The 16,907-nt window shown below is 39.7% G+C and overlaps 1 protein-coding gene across 1 annotated transcript; it reads left to right on the forward strand.

The window, feature by feature from the left end:
- Positions 1-7,130: 7,130 nt before the first annotated feature.
- LOC308137624 (BTB/POZ domain-containing protein KCTD12-like) lies at positions 7,131-8,770 on the forward strand. Its single transcript, XM_080506376.1, has one exon. The coding sequence runs from the start codon at positions 7,228-7,230 to the stop codon at positions 8,008-8,010; it is 783 nt and encodes a 260-aa protein (XP_080362502.1). The 5' UTR covers positions 7,131-7,227; the 3' UTR covers positions 8,011-8,770.
- Positions 8,771-16,907: the final 8,137 nt, after the last annotated feature.

Consider the following 16,907-nt stretch of genomic DNA (forward strand, 5'->3'; position numbering starts at 1 on the left):
TAAAAACCTGTGATTATGTGGTTGAATGTTACAACGTGTGGTCTGAAACAGTATGGAAGGCAGTTTTTATGTTGTATCGACTGCAGGACTGATGGATTGATGTGGTCAAGCAATGGAAAGGACGGAGACGGGAATGTTAGGAGGGTCGTTGCACCTCTTAGCTCATCACGACGCCTATCAGGCTGCAGCCCCACCCTGTCTTGTGTGTGTGTGTGTGTGTGTGTGTGTGTGTGTGTGTGTGTGTGTGTGTGTGTGTGTGTGTGTGTGTGTGTGTGTGTGTGTGTGTGTGTGTGTGTGTGTGTGTGTGTGTGTGTGTGTGTGTGTGTGTGTTTAATATCGCAACCAGCGCCTCGGCTGAATCTGAGCCAGAGGATCCATTAGAGCTGATTGAGGAGCACAAGGGTGCAGCTATAACCCTGAAAGAAGGTGAGGAGAACACACACGCGCGCGCGCAATGCAGACCAGCCACATAAAAAAAATAGTAAAAATATGAGTACAATGAGTACAACTGGGGCCTGCATCAATGAGTCAGGCAGATTAAGAAAAGCACGAGCACAGAAATACCTGCAGCAACAATTATGATCACAAACATGATCAAGCTATCCATGAACCTCTAAATGTACCCAGTAAATTGGATATTGAGAATAAATAAGTCACTTTGACTATAAAGTCAGCAGTATCTGATTTAGTCGGCACACGACATATTGCAGTGATTTATAATAATAAGCTCCGAAACAAAAGTTACACCTTAGTTTTTATTGCTGTTCATAGACACACATTGAACGCCACATCACAGGAATGTTGACAACAGATATCATTAGAGTTTAATGTATATTTGTAACTTTTTCGGATACATTCTCCCCTAAAAGTAATAAAAAATTAATAAAAAACCTTACAGTGTAACTGTAAGAAGTGAGACACCCTGCAATGGAAGAAGACCAACACTTCACAAGGAGATTTCTTTTAACATGAACATTTTTGAGGGTAACACTGCATTTAACGAGGTTGTTTTTTTTGTTTTATTCATGTTTTGCTATTTCATTACAAAACAACAAGCAACAAAACAATGTGGAGTAGTTCGAACTCTGGCCTCACATCAACCCTGTTCCTGGTTTGAGTCCAGTTGGGAGCCTTCCAGTGTGTAGTGAACATGTTTCCTCTGTGTGTGCATGGGGATCCTCCAAGTACTCCAGTTTCAGACCGCAGTCCAAAAACATTTGTTTGAGATTACTTGGTAACTGTTTGCCTGTAGGAATGAATCAGAGTGTGAGACCATCTGTCTCTCTGTTGTTGCCTTGTGAAGGACTAGTATCCTGTCCAAAGACCTTTGACTTTGCTCATAATTTGCTGGAATTGACTCCAGCCCTCCCACAACCCTGGAATGGACCTCTGAGCAAGCCACTCTGTCTTCTACAGGAAGAACACAAAGATGTAAGCTGCTGTGTATGAGTACTTCTTGCTGTTGTCTCTGAAAATGCCTTTTATAGATAATTAACCCTGTACAATTCACAAAAACAATGTAAAACACATTTTGTATTCTTACTGTAGGCGCATGAACAACTAACTGACGTCAACATCCTGGAGGTGATAAAAGATTCTTCTGTCACTTCCAGTTTTTGAAAACAGCACGGTGTTAAGGGGAATTCTTCTTTGAGCGTACATGCTGCCGAATTTTGCTGTCAGGTCACAGGAAATATTTAAAAGGAGTGAGCACATATAGCACTTGTCTGTCAAAAGAGTGTTTGCAGATACAGAGCAACATCTTTGGTATGGTCTTATCAAACAATAATTATAATTTGATGCACCACCTGTCACACTTTTAAGCTTCATAATTTAAAACCTTCTCTCATCACCTGGTTTATTTATTTATACACCACCCTATATAATCAAGTCATTTTTATGGGACACTGAGCCACATTCTGAAAATCTCCACAGTTCATAAAGGGTTTTAAGTTCTTGAAAGCCATATGAACTGCACACAAAAACTCTGAAAGCCAGGTTATTGTTGTTTTTTTGTTTTTTTAATGATGCTACATTTGAAGAAATAAAAAATATCCACTTGTGGGAGAAGAATGAATCCTCCAAATACAAATATACGTATTTACTGTGCATGATTTGTACAGACATTCAGTTTATTTCCCTATATTCAAGTTTTGTGCTGGCAAAGAATAAGAATCGACATCTATGAGTCTATATTTCTGTCTGCTTTTGTCTTGTTTTTCATTTTGCATAATATTGGTGACTTAACTCGTGATTAATTGCATTTTAAAAATTCTATTTTAAATTCACTCCAAGAGGAGTGAAATGAGATGAGCAAACGGAAGGGCAAGTTCTCATTCATATGAAATATAACCTACTTAATAATCAAAAACTTGAGCAAGTGTAGGAGTTTTATTGACTCACTTACTGTGGGTTGAATATAAAACTTACAGAACACCACAGATTTGCAAATTGTATACAGGCAGTTACTCAGTACAACTGTAAACCAACAGTTACTACACATGTAGTTAAATTCAAATAAGCACTGGCACATTGTAAACAAGCTGTCACTTACTGCAAGTCTAATGTAGTGTGAGTGGAATTAAGAACAGCCTGAATTCTGATATGAATGTTGACAATATGTGGGCAAAACATAAAGTAGACCTTTCGTAATCACAGTGAAAAGACTCCCTGAGAGATAGAGTTTCACATTATTCATAACGATGCAGGTTGGTACTTCTCCAAACTTGAGTTATCCTTACACCAATGTGTTTGTTGAACTCTTTGGAAGTATTTGTACTTTGGCTCAAGACAGATGAAACAGGGAAAAAAGAATCAAATGGCAAACAGTCAAAGTGCTTTTGGGAGAGAAAGAGACTTCGTGTGCAAAGAAAAGGAGAATATTTCTGCAGTTTCTTTTTGTCTCTGAACGGGGAGAGGTTCAGTGGCGAGGAGCTGAATGAGGGCAAGAAAGGAGAGACAACACATGGATGATGGGGCGGGTGCTGCAGAGGCCTCACTCCAGTAGGCTGCAGAGTGACAGTGTCTGGCCGGGTGTCACTTCGGGGAAACTGCTTTATGTCACAAGCAGGACAAATGATTTCTCAGAGGGGTGTGTGTGTATGTGTGTGTCTGGGGTGGTGGGGTGTAGGAAACCAACACTGCACACGCAGACACACATGTGCATAACAATACTGACACACATGGGGTGGCAATAGCAGCCACCCTTGACTTCTATATTCTACGCACCTCAGATTTGACAAGTTTCTTGTAGCTCTATGGTAATGCAGTATAAATAGATATGATAGCATGCATGTGATTCATGAGAATACTGTTATTGATGTCATTGTATTTTTGCTGGAGTGATCCATACATACATACATACATCCATACATACATACATCCACAAGATGGAGACACTGAACAAAAATATTGTTGTTCATGTAGGTTTGATTATGAATAAATCAATACAGTGGACAGTGTCTTCAATCTAAAATCATATCATCTTAAGCAGGATTAAAAATAATTTCATTCAAAAACATTTTAAAAGACATGTGCGTTATGTATGTAACATAAAGCCATCGGTTAAACAAACCCATTAGAATGGAAACTTAAGGAAGAGATAACAGGGAGGATTTTCTCTCATAGGAATAATAAATGACGTGTCACACTTTTCAGGTAACCTTCATATTATCCAGGAAATGGTTGGGGAGCTAAACTTTACAACTTTCTTCATCCAATTATCTCCTGCCAGACGATGAGAAAAAGGAGCTAACCTTTTACAGCGATGACACAGACAAAAAGGGGAGAGTGGTCAGGCTGGCAATCTTGGTCTGGTGAGGTGAGGGAATGAGGAGAAACTCTATCTTCTTTTTTTTTTTTTAATGATAACATTTATGATCAGTTTGTGATACAGCTGTCTGTCAAACCTTGCATGAACACATCAAGCATCCCCTCTATTCATGCATTGTATGGCCATTCCAAAAGGCCTATAAAATGATAATAATAATGCTAAAATGAAAGCTGAATGCCAGTATAGGCTTGTGAGAGTTACCAAGAAGCTTCAAACACGTCATTGGACCGTGGGAAGAAACATGCGGGGAGAGCACGCAAACTCCGCATCAACAAGCTCGACATTTTCTTGTAAAGCAGATATTTTTATCAACAATACAATGACACAGGGGGGAAAAAAATGCTTTTCTATCTGATAACCACTAGATGTCGCCCTAATATAAAGATTGAAAGTTAACCGGGCAGTTCAGGAGGAGGGTGATGCATTTGAAATTGTGTGGAAAAATAAGAACTTCAAGGGTTAACGAAACAACAAGTCTTCGAAGGATGACACTTTAAGTGAACATAAAATTATCACTACCATTGATAATTAGTGAGCTTCTGGGTATTTTTTTTTTAGGTTTATTTTTACTAGTATTTTGCATTAAAAAAAAAGTATCAACTTACAAATACCTTCAATAACAAGACGACCAGTTCAAAAGTCAGTGCATCCTCATTAAATCTTCATCACTCCAACATGGACTGTAAATCGGGGTCATCAACTCTTTTGAAACTAAGAAGTTCTTAAAGGATATGAAGTGATATCTGTGAGAAGCTACAGTTCACAAACTTGAACATAAATATTTGGGCGTTTCAAATCCTGTTATGTTATGTGTATGGATGACTATCTTTAGAATATAACTTGCTGGCTACATACAAGGTCCTGTTGGACCACAGGGAGCCAACTCGGACCATATTGGGCACTCCTGGATATGATGATGCTAATGTGAAAATGTGAAAAATTTTACTGTCACAAAATGTTTAGTTACTTTTTTTCAAGGCAGCACTTTCTGTTTCGCATATCAAGTCAGCAAAATCTCTGGGGATGTACTCCATATCCCCATATAGCCCATTGCACAGCTGTATCAACAACATCTGCTCTGAAATGCCACCCTGATGATTAGTCTCCAATTACTTTCTCTGTATGTTATGATCCATTCTGCAAACAGATGCTCTGTCTCTCTCTCTCTCTCTCTCTCTCTCTCTCTCTCTCTCTCTCTCTCTCTCTCTCTCTCTCTCTCTCTCTCTCTCTCCACACACACACACACACACACACACACACACACACACACACACACACACACACACACACACACACACACACACACACACACACACGTTTCAGATCTCTGTTGTTTCTGACACACATCATGATGTTGATTTCCACAGTACAGATACATTTCATTTGGCAGTCCCTCTTGTTCAAATTTGACACACTTCGCAACTTAAACAAAATTCATCATCACAGGAAGGAGACCCATTACAGTATGTGCTGAGACAATGTGCGATGATGTCAGTGGTTGTCCTCGGGAGAAATGCTGGTGTGTGTGTGTGTGTGTGTGTGTGTGTGTGTGTGTGTGTGTGTGTGTGTGTGTGTGTGTGTGTGTGTGTGTGTGTGTGTGTGTGTGTGTGTGTGTGTGTGTGTGTGTGTGTGTGTGTGTGTGTGTGTGTGTGTGAGTAAGTACTGAAATATAAACTCAGAGTACATTGCGCTTCAGGACTAGATCAAAGAGGTCTTTCGTGTTAAGCTGAAATCAATTCTGTCTAAAGACTTGTGTGGGTTTGAGGAAAATTGCTGCCATTTTTTAGGTGTTTTGAGGCATCATAGATCAATCAGACTACTCTCTTCTCAGTGCATGGGTACTCGGCTGTTATTCCAGTTTTCAGGGGTGAGCACACACAGCGACCCCAGGCACCAATATGCCACCTCATCGTGGATAGATTGACTCCAAGTTAAGGTGGTATTTTCATCAGCTTGACCTTTTTGTATCCACAGTATAGTTTTTAAATTCGTGAAAGACCTGAGGATAGGTTTAACCTCCACTGGAAAGAAAATTAAAGGACTTATGTGACAAATGAGGCAAGACCCCTAAATGCAGTCTTACAATAACAGCTATGAAACATTAGTTGTGTTAGCAACTCTGCATAAACATGCAATCATATTATAGCATTTTTATATAAGTTTAGCCAGTTCTTATTAAGCTGCAACAGTTTTCTGATTTTTTTTTAGGGTCACTTTGAGAACAGTGGTCCTTAAAGACCTCATATAAGCTGATCAAAACCCCCAGGAGGGCTGCAAGACTAATGTATCCTGAGGTGAAACTTTATTCCAAGCACCATAACTATTTATGATTTCCCCACTTCTTTAAGTGAACATATTATATAATGAGTTATTAACATCACATGGCTTCATGTAAACATAATGAATTATTTGGTTGTCATAATGTTCTTCATCATGACATCTTTTTTTGCTTCTGGTTGAGTTGAGGGTGAAGCAATATGACCTACACACACCATGGATTTTCCATTCACCTCAGGGTTACGGAATACTGGAAGCCACCCCATGAAGGATGGCAGGCTAGAACATGGACAGATCCCCAAGGCAGTGATAACCACACACTGAAGGCATGAGTTAGTGGGCTGATCTATGACTTAAAATGAGTCATTAATTGGCTCATGAAGAACATGCAAACTGCACAGAAAGACATAGTGAGGCAAGTGGCCGAACCAATATTCCACCACCTGCGTTAATTTATATGGACATATACAGTGCTGTAGAAAGACCCCATCATGTTGCAGTTATCTTCTCCTGAAGCGGTCAACGGGCTGTCATGAAATCATTACTGCAGACAATAAAACTATCCACCACCCATTAACATAATAAGAAGCTTTAAGATTATCATAGATGTTTACCACCATCATAAACATTTGTGAAGGCTTTAATAGTATTGAAACATGAGTTATATAAATGAATAATTTGTTTTATAACCATGTTTGGAAATATTTGTGATGGAGGGATTTATTCTAAGAGGAGAGAAAGGGTAAAAGTGAATTTATGTAATTATATATTTTTTAAGTTGTATGACTAAGAGAGGAGTTATTCGAGATGATTTCACCACTTATGTGATATGAAATGTCACCTGATGGATTCTTTTTTTTTTTTTTTATTAGTGGGAAGTTGGGGCTTCCATGAAGCATTTGAAGGCAGCATAGTGTTGTCAGAGCTCTGAGCAGTTAAAGTCTCTGCTTGGCCGTCCTTTTTTTCCTTCTCCTCCTCCCACACAGCCAAACCAATATAAACATTTCTGTACACTGAGCACACTCCCGACTATCCGCCCTTGTTAGGTCACCGACAGGGACACAGTCGGCATTTTTATTTTTTATTTCTTTTAATTTATTCATAAGATAGGCTGAGCGATGGCACAAACTTCAACTTTCCCTGACATAGTGGAGCTGAACGTGGGCGGCCAGGTGTATGTCACCCGCCTGGAAACTCTCACCGCGGTGCCCAACTCTCTCCTCGGGGCGAAGTTCGGCCAGAGCTCCCCGGAGGACCTGCCCAAAGACAGCAAGGGCCGCTTCTTCTTCGACCGGGACGGCTTTCTCTTCCGATACATCCTGGACTATCTGCGGGACTCGGAGCTCTTCCTGCCCGAGTTCTTCAAGGAGAGGAGGCGGCTGCAGAAAGAAGCGGACTTCTTCCAGCTGCCGGAGCTGTCGCGGCGCCTCGCCGCCGCCAGCAAGGACAGCTCGTACGCGGAGGACAGCGGAGACCCGGAGGAGGCAGAGCTCACCAGCCCGGTCACCTCCTCCTCGGACCGGACGCTGCGCTCCCCCGGGGCCGACTCCGGCTTCATCACGGTCGGGTACAGAGGCTCCTACACCATCGGGAGGGACATCCAGGCGGACGCCAAGTTCCGCCGGGTCGCCAGAATCACGGTGTGCAGCAAGATCTCTCTGGCCAAGGAGGTTTTCGGGGAAACCCTGAACGAGAGCCGCGACCCGGACAGGCCGCCCGACAAGTACACGTCCCGGTATTACCTCAAGTACAACTTCCTGGAGCAGGCGTTCGACCGGCTGTCCGAGGCTGGCTTCCACATGGTGGCCTGCAACTCCACCGGGACCTGCTCCTACGGCAGCAGTGACCCGGGGGAGGACAAACTGTGGACCAGCTACACCGAGTACGTCTTCTGCCGGTGAACCGGTTGCAAGCCGCCCGGGGAGACCGTCAATGCATTCATTATCTTTGGGAAAGTTTCAACTCTGTCTCGTATAGTTTCTGACATTAGTCTCACTCTTTTGGGATCGGGCTGTGGTCAGGGTTATTCTCTTCTCTCCTCTGCTATGTAAGACACTTTGCTCCCTTTGGTTTGTGGTAAACACAAACACAAACATGACTTTTTGTGATCTGGTTATTTTTGTGTCCCATTTGGTGATTTAACCCTTGTGGCTTTCACAAAGACTGTTTTGTTTAAGTTTTTAAGTGGCTCCCCAGGGTGGCACAAATGTTGGAACTGCTTTGTTTTTATCCCAATGAGCTTTGCGTGTGTTGTAGTGTTCTTTTACTTTGTACACAATCCAACACTCGGTCTGCCCTTTATCCTCAATTCCATTATTCCTGTTACAGCTCCCAAAGTCTTACATTTTGTGCTTTGTGTTATTCTTTTATTCCGTCTGGTTTGGATCCACCTTGTTTTAAAGATCACACACTATGGAAGTCCTTCCTGCCATTTATAAACTGTTGTAAACTTTTTCTCTTTAAATATCGTTACTGCAATTAAAGGTGAAGTATCATTATCTAATAAATCTGTCATGTTGAGTTCACAGTGCAAACTTACATTACCTACATTCAGTTAATATCACAAATGTGTTGCTTTTTCTCTCCAGTCACAAGCATCTTTGTTATTTTCCTGTACATTTCGAAGTAGAAATAAAGCATGTCAGAATGTTTCAATGTCAACTTGATGGTTTTTTTTTTTAAATTCTATTGTTAGATTTATACAGGACACCTTGCTGCTAGAATTACCTCACTCAATTTCCAAATGTTGCAGAGAACATCATCGAAATATACTACCATCTAAAAGCTTTGACCTGGGTTGAGTTTGTTTTTAATAGTTGTTTTAGCATCAAAAGGCACATTCACATATAAATCCAAAGATGACTGAGTGAATAGACGAGTGAGAGAAATGATGTTAAAACAACAACAAAAAAAGTATATACAGAAATCTCCCTGTGAGGCTTGTGGTTCCTGGTCATCATCACAGTAGACGATGATGCAAATTTCACCAAATTACAGAATTGTTGTGTTCACTTTCCAGGAGCACAATATTCCTGTGCCAAAGTGACATGGTGGATAGAAACAACCACAAAAAGATGCTGACTATTTCTAACAATGTCCGTAAAATGTAGTAAATTGATGCTCTATATCTTTGGCTTAAAATGGATATTGTGGTATAAATGATTACATTTTTATTGAACAATTCCATGACTTTGCAATTTTTTTTTTTTTTTTTAATATCAATACAGTCTCGAGGAAACTTTCCATTTACCTTAGATTTAAAGTGTAATTCAAGATTAAACAAATTGTAGCCAAAAACAGAACTAGTTTGAGGGTCTGACAGAGCAGCGTAGTGAAACAGACGAGGACTGTTATCTCCCCTGGGCAGGATGGGAAAGAGGAGGAGGGGGGGATTTCTCTTTGGCTGACAAGTACAGTAATCAAATGTCTGTTCTCTCGTGGGATCCTGGGACACAAATCCAAGCTATCCCAGTATGCAGTCTACTACACAAAAAAAGGCTTTGTGTGGGTTGTGCTAGAGTGTGCTAGAATGCAAATCTGCAAGAGCAATCTTAAAAAAAAAAAAAATCTGCAAAATGAATCATTTATTTGTCAGATATCCAGCAGCATCTGAAGCTCTCGGTGTGAAATATGTTATGAGATGTGTTCTCTAAATTTCTACATGCAAATAATCACAAACAAAAATGAACAAGCATGCGAAGACACACACAAATGCACACTTGCCTCTTCAGCCATCCAGCACACCCACACACACTTCTGCTACCAAGGAGCTTCATGAGAGCTTCAAAGATAGACATGTCAACTGTAGAGACTTCGTATCTGCTGTCAGCTGATGCTGCCATCTGGACAGGAAAAAGGAAGGCTCGACCACGAGCCTTCCTCTTATGTGAGCTGCAGAAACAGGACGTAGTGAGCGACTGAGCGACGACTGTGGGTCAGCAAAATGAAACACAAGCTGATTTTGTATCCATCGAGAAGAAAGCGAAAGAAATAACTAGTGATATGAAAGGATAACATCTCAGACCTTAACATTAATGTCTTGTAGCAATATCAAACATTAGATATGAATGCTTTTCAAAAGACATTTCTTATTTTCAGGCAATAGCAAGTATCTTTAAGACTGATTTATTTTCTAATAGCCATTTCTGTGCTTGCGTGGCAGATTCTTTGGTGATAAACACCTTCAAAACACATTTAACTTTATGTATGTCGTTATTTATTCTGTTAAAAAGAAAACCAACAACATAGATACCAAATTGCTAAATGTACACACACACACACACACACACACAGACACACACAGACACACACACACACACACACACACACACACACACACCTAGTCACACACATACATACTCAGAGTTATGAATATAGAGAGCGTGGGCGGCAGATAAAGAAAGCCAAATTAGCCAATTCAGAGAGTTGGAGATAACACAGACATGCTGGCTTTTTCATATCGGCCTCTCTGTGTTAAATCTTTCACACTCTTTCTCTCACAGTTTCTCCTTCTCGCTGACTGTGACCTGCACGTCTCTAATGCTGCTGTTATTTTGCTTTTATTAATTTCGCCTCTGATGTAGATACATCACACTGTCCACAAAGGGAACAACAGATGAATAATTAACCCAAGCTGCTTTTTCTTTTGTTGATATCAGGTGTCAGAACAGAAACTGAAATATGAGTGCCCTGAGATAAAAAAAAAAAAAAAAAGTACAAACAGTGTGCATTCATTCCCAACTGATCTGAAATGTCCTTTTTACAGAACTGCTTCATTTTTGATAATGACATTGCTGATTATTGTGTTACTCATGCACCTATAACTTCTTTACATTTCTCAGCAAGGTAAGTTTGTTGAGATACTTAAGATTAGTATTAAGTCACTAATCCTATCCTGCACTTGCATGATGTGTCCCTATTATTTTTTGACTGAGAAATGCCAACAAAAGAAATGAAAAGTTCACAACAACAAGAACAAAAACCCAGGAGTGGAGCTTGAATGTCTAAAATCTTGAATAATGATCTTACTTTCATCAGTATCACGACTAAAAAGTCTCCATCCGAAAGTGCCAGCGACCTTTAAATCATTTCCCTATCTAAAAGAATGCTTCCTAAAATGGCATTGAATTTTAATTATGCAACCATTTCTCTTAACAGTCCAAAGCTGGCTTTGCGGAGTGTCCACTTTATGCCAGCATATCAGCATGGTGCAAAATTTCTCAGGGACCAGAATGAGACATGAATGCATTTGAGATAAGATTTCTCTGTTGAGGGAACAGTGGTGCAATTTTGATCTGTGGAAACAAATACGGGAAAACACAGACGGACATTGTATTAAGCACACAATAGTCACAAACAGTAGTTCGGGGTCATGTGGACATTTTCCACACTTTAAAAGATGATTAAAAGTTTTTGAGAAATATCAAGAAATGGTTTACTTATTGGGAATAGAAAAAGAAGATTGCCAGCTGAATAATAGCGTAACTGAACACAATGACTCAAAACAATTATTCTCACTTCTTGAAATAAGTGTTTTCCTGGCATCAACTCCAAAGATGACATAAAAACACACAACTTTTATTAAAACTTCATTCTACACAATTTCACCAAATATTAATTCCAGTCAGGAAACTTATTTTAACCAATCATTCCATCTGGATTCTATACTGCTGTATTATATTTGCAGATCACCAAAGCCAATCCAACAATGGGCAAAGGCAATGTATACCCAGTGATGAAAGTATGTCAAATATAATCATTGGTGTATTAATTGAACACATCTGGGAAAACCAAATGTGTTTGATTGGAGTAAGGAGAAAGATTTCTGAAGCCCAATTAAAGAAACAAGATTAAGAAATGGCAAAGAGCTGCTTCCACTTCTCAAATAGAAGACTCGTAACTGTCTTATTGTGCCAGTCAGTATTTTACAAGAAGCATCTGTCAATGTTGGCCACATTTTCAATTTCCATAAGACCATTGCAGGTCATAGAGTCATGTCAACGACTGCATGTCTGCAGTTGAACATACAGTTGACAAAGGACCGATTTAGTGTTTCAGCTTCTCTGCCTGGAGAAAACCCAGTCAAGTTCACTCCAAATGGGCAAAACGGAGTAAAAGCAATAGGCTTGGGGGAATGCTCAAAGGAATCATTGGAACAGGCATTTGCCTTCTTGTTAGTTCACCACAAGTAATCCTATGTAGTCTAGCTATGTGGGGGATACTGCAAACAATTATCAATGGGCTTATTGAAACTCCATTATGTATATTGAAGCTTCAATGAGTTGAATTGCTTCATGTCTATCATCAAAATGGCATTGCATACGGTCATGAGATCATCACCGCAACCTTTAGCAAGTTCAATGGCGTTCAGTTCAACAGAGTTCAATAAAGATGTAACTTAAATTTACATGTGTATTGTATTGAATGTATTTCTGTGTAAAGCATTGTAAATTGCCTCATGTCTGAATGGTGCTCTAGAAAATACATTTGTCCTACTTTGTGTGTATTTTTTCAACTGTTTCAAAAGTTCAACTGTGGTCTTTCTGGTTAGGTTTTGCATGTTCTTCATCTGAGAACTAGTAAGTTGGATAAAGTGGATGGATGGATATGTGTCTGTCTATATGTGTGAAGGAGAAGCAAATTAAAACAAACTTAATGACTAGAAAACTGCCCCCAAAGAAAACCACATACGTTTTCTATAAGTAATCAAGCTAACCTGCAAGAATTAAGGCATATCTTTAATACGTCAATAGTATTTCACCTTACCCTTTGTAATCAGAAAATACTGATGGACCTTGCATGTTGGGCGTTTCTTTACAAAAATGAAAAAAGCATGTCAGCTCTCACAGTCACATATTCATGGTACCAACTACGTTGATATCTTTCAAATTATTTTCAATTAAAAGCTGAGCTTTTGTTGTCGACCTTACAAACGGCTGTTACCTCGATAGAAAGTATTCTTACCGGCTTCTCTCTTCTAGCTTTAAATCTCATTATCTTGTATTCTTGGTATTGGAGTAAACACGTCACTGTTTGAAAAAACCTGTGAACCTTTTCAACCATTTATGGCCACGGTAAAGTATACAAAAGATACCAGAACATCACACTCTGTAGACGCACTTCTTTCATAATCATCATCACCCAATTGGTGTTTCAGTTTATCCTTGTGGCAACAAGAGTGATATTATTTGTCACCAAGCAGTAGATTACCGTACTAACAGTATTTAAACTTTTCAGATTAAAAAAAATGCACTGAAGTGCTAGTACTTTGTTTGGAGTTTTATATTGGTTATGATGCAAAAACTGAACTTTTCAGTTTCTTTTAACTACACTGGCACATTCACAAGACCACAAACATCCTTTTTTGTCGAGTCCATCCCTGAGGCGGCGGCCAAGTGGAGCCGCTAAAACTCCATTGAGTCACAATCCATCATTTGACGACTTAGCCATGGTCCAGAATTGTGCCTCTCTAATCTATAGTGCTACAATTCTGCTATCTATAATTCAGTAACGTCATTCAGTTTTACAAACTGACACTTCATTTGTCATAATGGATGTTGGCTCGGTTTTGACCCGATTTCCTTTTCTGTTCAGAGCAATGATAGATTAGCTGGGCAGCACATGTTTGTCTTCCAGTCGAGTATGGAATTCAATCACCGCTCAGAAGAGGATAAGATGCAGGAAATGAAAGCAATAATGAATTCTAGTCAGGACTTTGCTCCCTCAGCAAGCTTGACATAAGTCTGTTTCATCTTATAAAGTCCCAGAAGTGAAAGATACAATCCTGCAGACAGGCTTTTCTCCTCGTAACTATGAGCACAGCTCCGAAACAGAAAATAAATAAATATATAAAACACCCTATATAATCAGATCATATATCTAAACATAACAGCAATAAAGAATACCTTCAGGAGACTGCTTTGTGTAACATAAGCAACATCAAAGATGTCTGACGTTCTCCATATATGGATGCACAAAGTCACATCAAAGTCCAACTGCAGCTCTTAAGTTAGAAAATTAACCTTTAATTCTTTAATAAGAATAAGAATAATTTTTTTAAAATGTATTTATTTTATTAGAAAAGAACATTACTAGAAAAGCCATGACATGTTTGGGTTGTAAATCACATCTCAATTGACTTAAGATAAAATAAACTAATTTACTCTGAGTTGCTCCATAAATGTTGAGTGTAATGTGACATTACTGGATTCATCATTTTCACAGTTGTTTCCAATGTGTTTGCTGCACTTAAGAGCTGCTTGCCCCGCTGTCAACCTTAAGAAGGATAAAAGTCAGGTAGGGCTGCAGACTGAGATTAAAATCTGTGATCCTCCAGTGGCCATGTTATCCACCTCCTTCAAGGATTCTACCCCAGTGTCTCTGACTAAAACCTTCTCTCCCTCTGTCTGCTCGATGGAGTCTTTGTCAGGCAGAGGGAGGGTGTAAATGTCGCCAGTCTCCGCTGAGCTGCTCTCAGTGCCCAGCAGCAGACCGGAGATTGGTGCAGTTCCCAGTGACAAAGCTGAGCCTTGCACTGTGCCGGTAAACTAAAAGGTAAAAGGCTGCCAGCATCAATCAGCTGCAGGGAACAGAGAGGGAGAGAGGGGGCATCCTCCTCCCCTGCTGCTCCTGCTGCAGTGGGCTTCCTTACACAAGGAGTGCAGGCCTCCTGCCCCTCCCTCACAGCGCTGGTGGAAAGGGCAAGACGTGAAAAAAGCTGATTCAGAGTCGATCAGCGAGCGCTCTTATCATCTGCAATGTGTGGGAGTGGGTCAAACACTTTTCGTAAGGTCACCCAAACCTAGGCCTTTGTGAATTGTAGAATACTGTGATGTTTTTGGTGCCACATTTCAAAGAGCATTTCCTCTAACTATCTACGAAAACCATATCAATGTGTTTAACCAGTCTGGTTTCATAAATGTTGCCACAATATTCAAGAAGCCGAAATATAAGCAGGTACATAAATTCATCTTTCTCCAAATCAGTCTGGCAATCGGTCAACCACTTGACCCCAGAGAATGGTAGCACAAACTGTACCTCACAGTGTGCTTTGCAAAAATTCAACATGCACAAATAGTCATTTATGAAACAAATGCTACACATGGCGAAACTCATAAGGTCTTTGAAATCATAATTATGATTTTCAATTTTGTACCAAGTTGCTGAAAATGAGTACATTTCAGTAACTGCATGTTTAAAGCGGCAATGGAATTATTGACAGTGAAAACGAAAAGAAACTATTTATTTAGAATGGAGCTATGGTGTTCGTTTATCTCAAATCTTGTTTTATTGTAGTTTTTCCGTGTCACATTAGATGAGGTGTCGGCACTGTGCAGGTCCAATAACTGATACCGCCGAGTTCAGTAAGGTTGCTTGAAAAAAAAAAAAACACAACTTGGATGTGATTGAGTTCATGAACTAATGACAGAGAAGAAGCAGCAACAAAACAGCTGAGATAAAGAAGTACATAGGTCTTATTCAGTGACGATGGTCAAGGCTATTAATTCAAAGTTGTTCTGAAAGCAACATTGTTTAGGAGTATAATGTTATAACAGGTGAATAACTGTTGAGGATAAGTCCATGCCTTTTCCTACAAGCCCTTTTACCTTTTAAACCACTTTGTTGAGGGTTAAACAATTTTTTTCAAAATCAAATCTTATACGTCACTAAATATGTTACACGTGTACATTACCCACATTCTCTCATTTGTAAAACTTTCTACCATTTAAGAAAATTAGGTTTTCATTTACTTTAGTGATGTATTGAAGCTGGTAAAAAATATTTTAGGCCATTAATATATGGTAAAATTCTAGTATAAGTATAGTATAAGTATAAAAGGTAATGGGAGCCTTTAAAGTGCCCTCTTACCTATGAACTTGTCTGATGTTCTCAGCTTTTTAAATCTTGTGCTTTAATAATGGGCAAAAATGTCAGAGGAGTGCAAACATAGTCTCGGAACCTGGCTGACTGTTGAGCTGAACGTGTCTGGTTGGACTCTGGATAATGTTGCAGCCGTGATGTTTCACCACGACGACACAATGACGTCCACAAGACAGAGACCCGTCTCCTTCTTCTCCACGGATACTTCCTGTGTGACCCACAAAGACTGTCTAATGTTGAGCAACAAATGACTGACGAGTAGACAGAGGGGGTTAGTGTCAGATTTGTGGCTTCAAACTTTTACTTCATGTCATCCTGTTTCCCCGCGGGACTGCATAAACACAGGGGCTGTCCGACGTGTCAACGTGACAGCATCCTAACGTCAAGCTGTCTGCCACATTTTTTGCAGGGAAAAACATCCATAGTTATGAGGCAGATGCCGAATCACAAAATCAACTTTTCTTCTGTGGAAAAAGAAAAGTCAGAACAGAGAACACAGAGAGATGAATATGTTCTTCAAAATGTACACAAATTAACAAAAATAATTATCTATTGGGTAGATCAGGGCAAAAGGCAGGAAACCTAGAGGAATCAAGAAGTCTAAAGCAAGTACAAAACAATCTGATTAATGACAACCATGTCTGAAGGTTGTCTCCCATGTAAAAATAACATCCTAGCAAGTGCTTTCCTATACCCAAAAGGAACATCGACGAAAAATTCTTGAGATTCTTTAAAAGATGCTGAAGGTCACAAATTTCCACTCATCTGTCCTGAAATCACGTCTTCAAACCTCAAAACAACTTCAGGCACTGTTGCTCAGGACATCTCTTTCCTATGTTTTTTTTTTGTTTGTTTTTTTAAGCCAGCCGTATACCTTTAAAAACACGTCCTTAATGCTACTGTGAATTTATTTATTTGG

Source organism: Blennius ocellaris (genome assembly GCF_963422515.1).
Source record: "Blennius ocellaris genome assembly, chromosome: 1".
Lineage (NCBI taxonomy): Eukaryota > Metazoa > Chordata > Actinopteri > Blenniiformes > Blenniidae > Blennius > Blennius ocellaris.

What these genes read in the sequence shown, in the direction of transcription:
- LOC308137624 (XM_080506376.1), top strand. Translation starts at nt 7,228, where the DNA reads ATGGCACAAACTTCAACTTTCCCTGACATAGTGGAGCTGAACGTGGGC.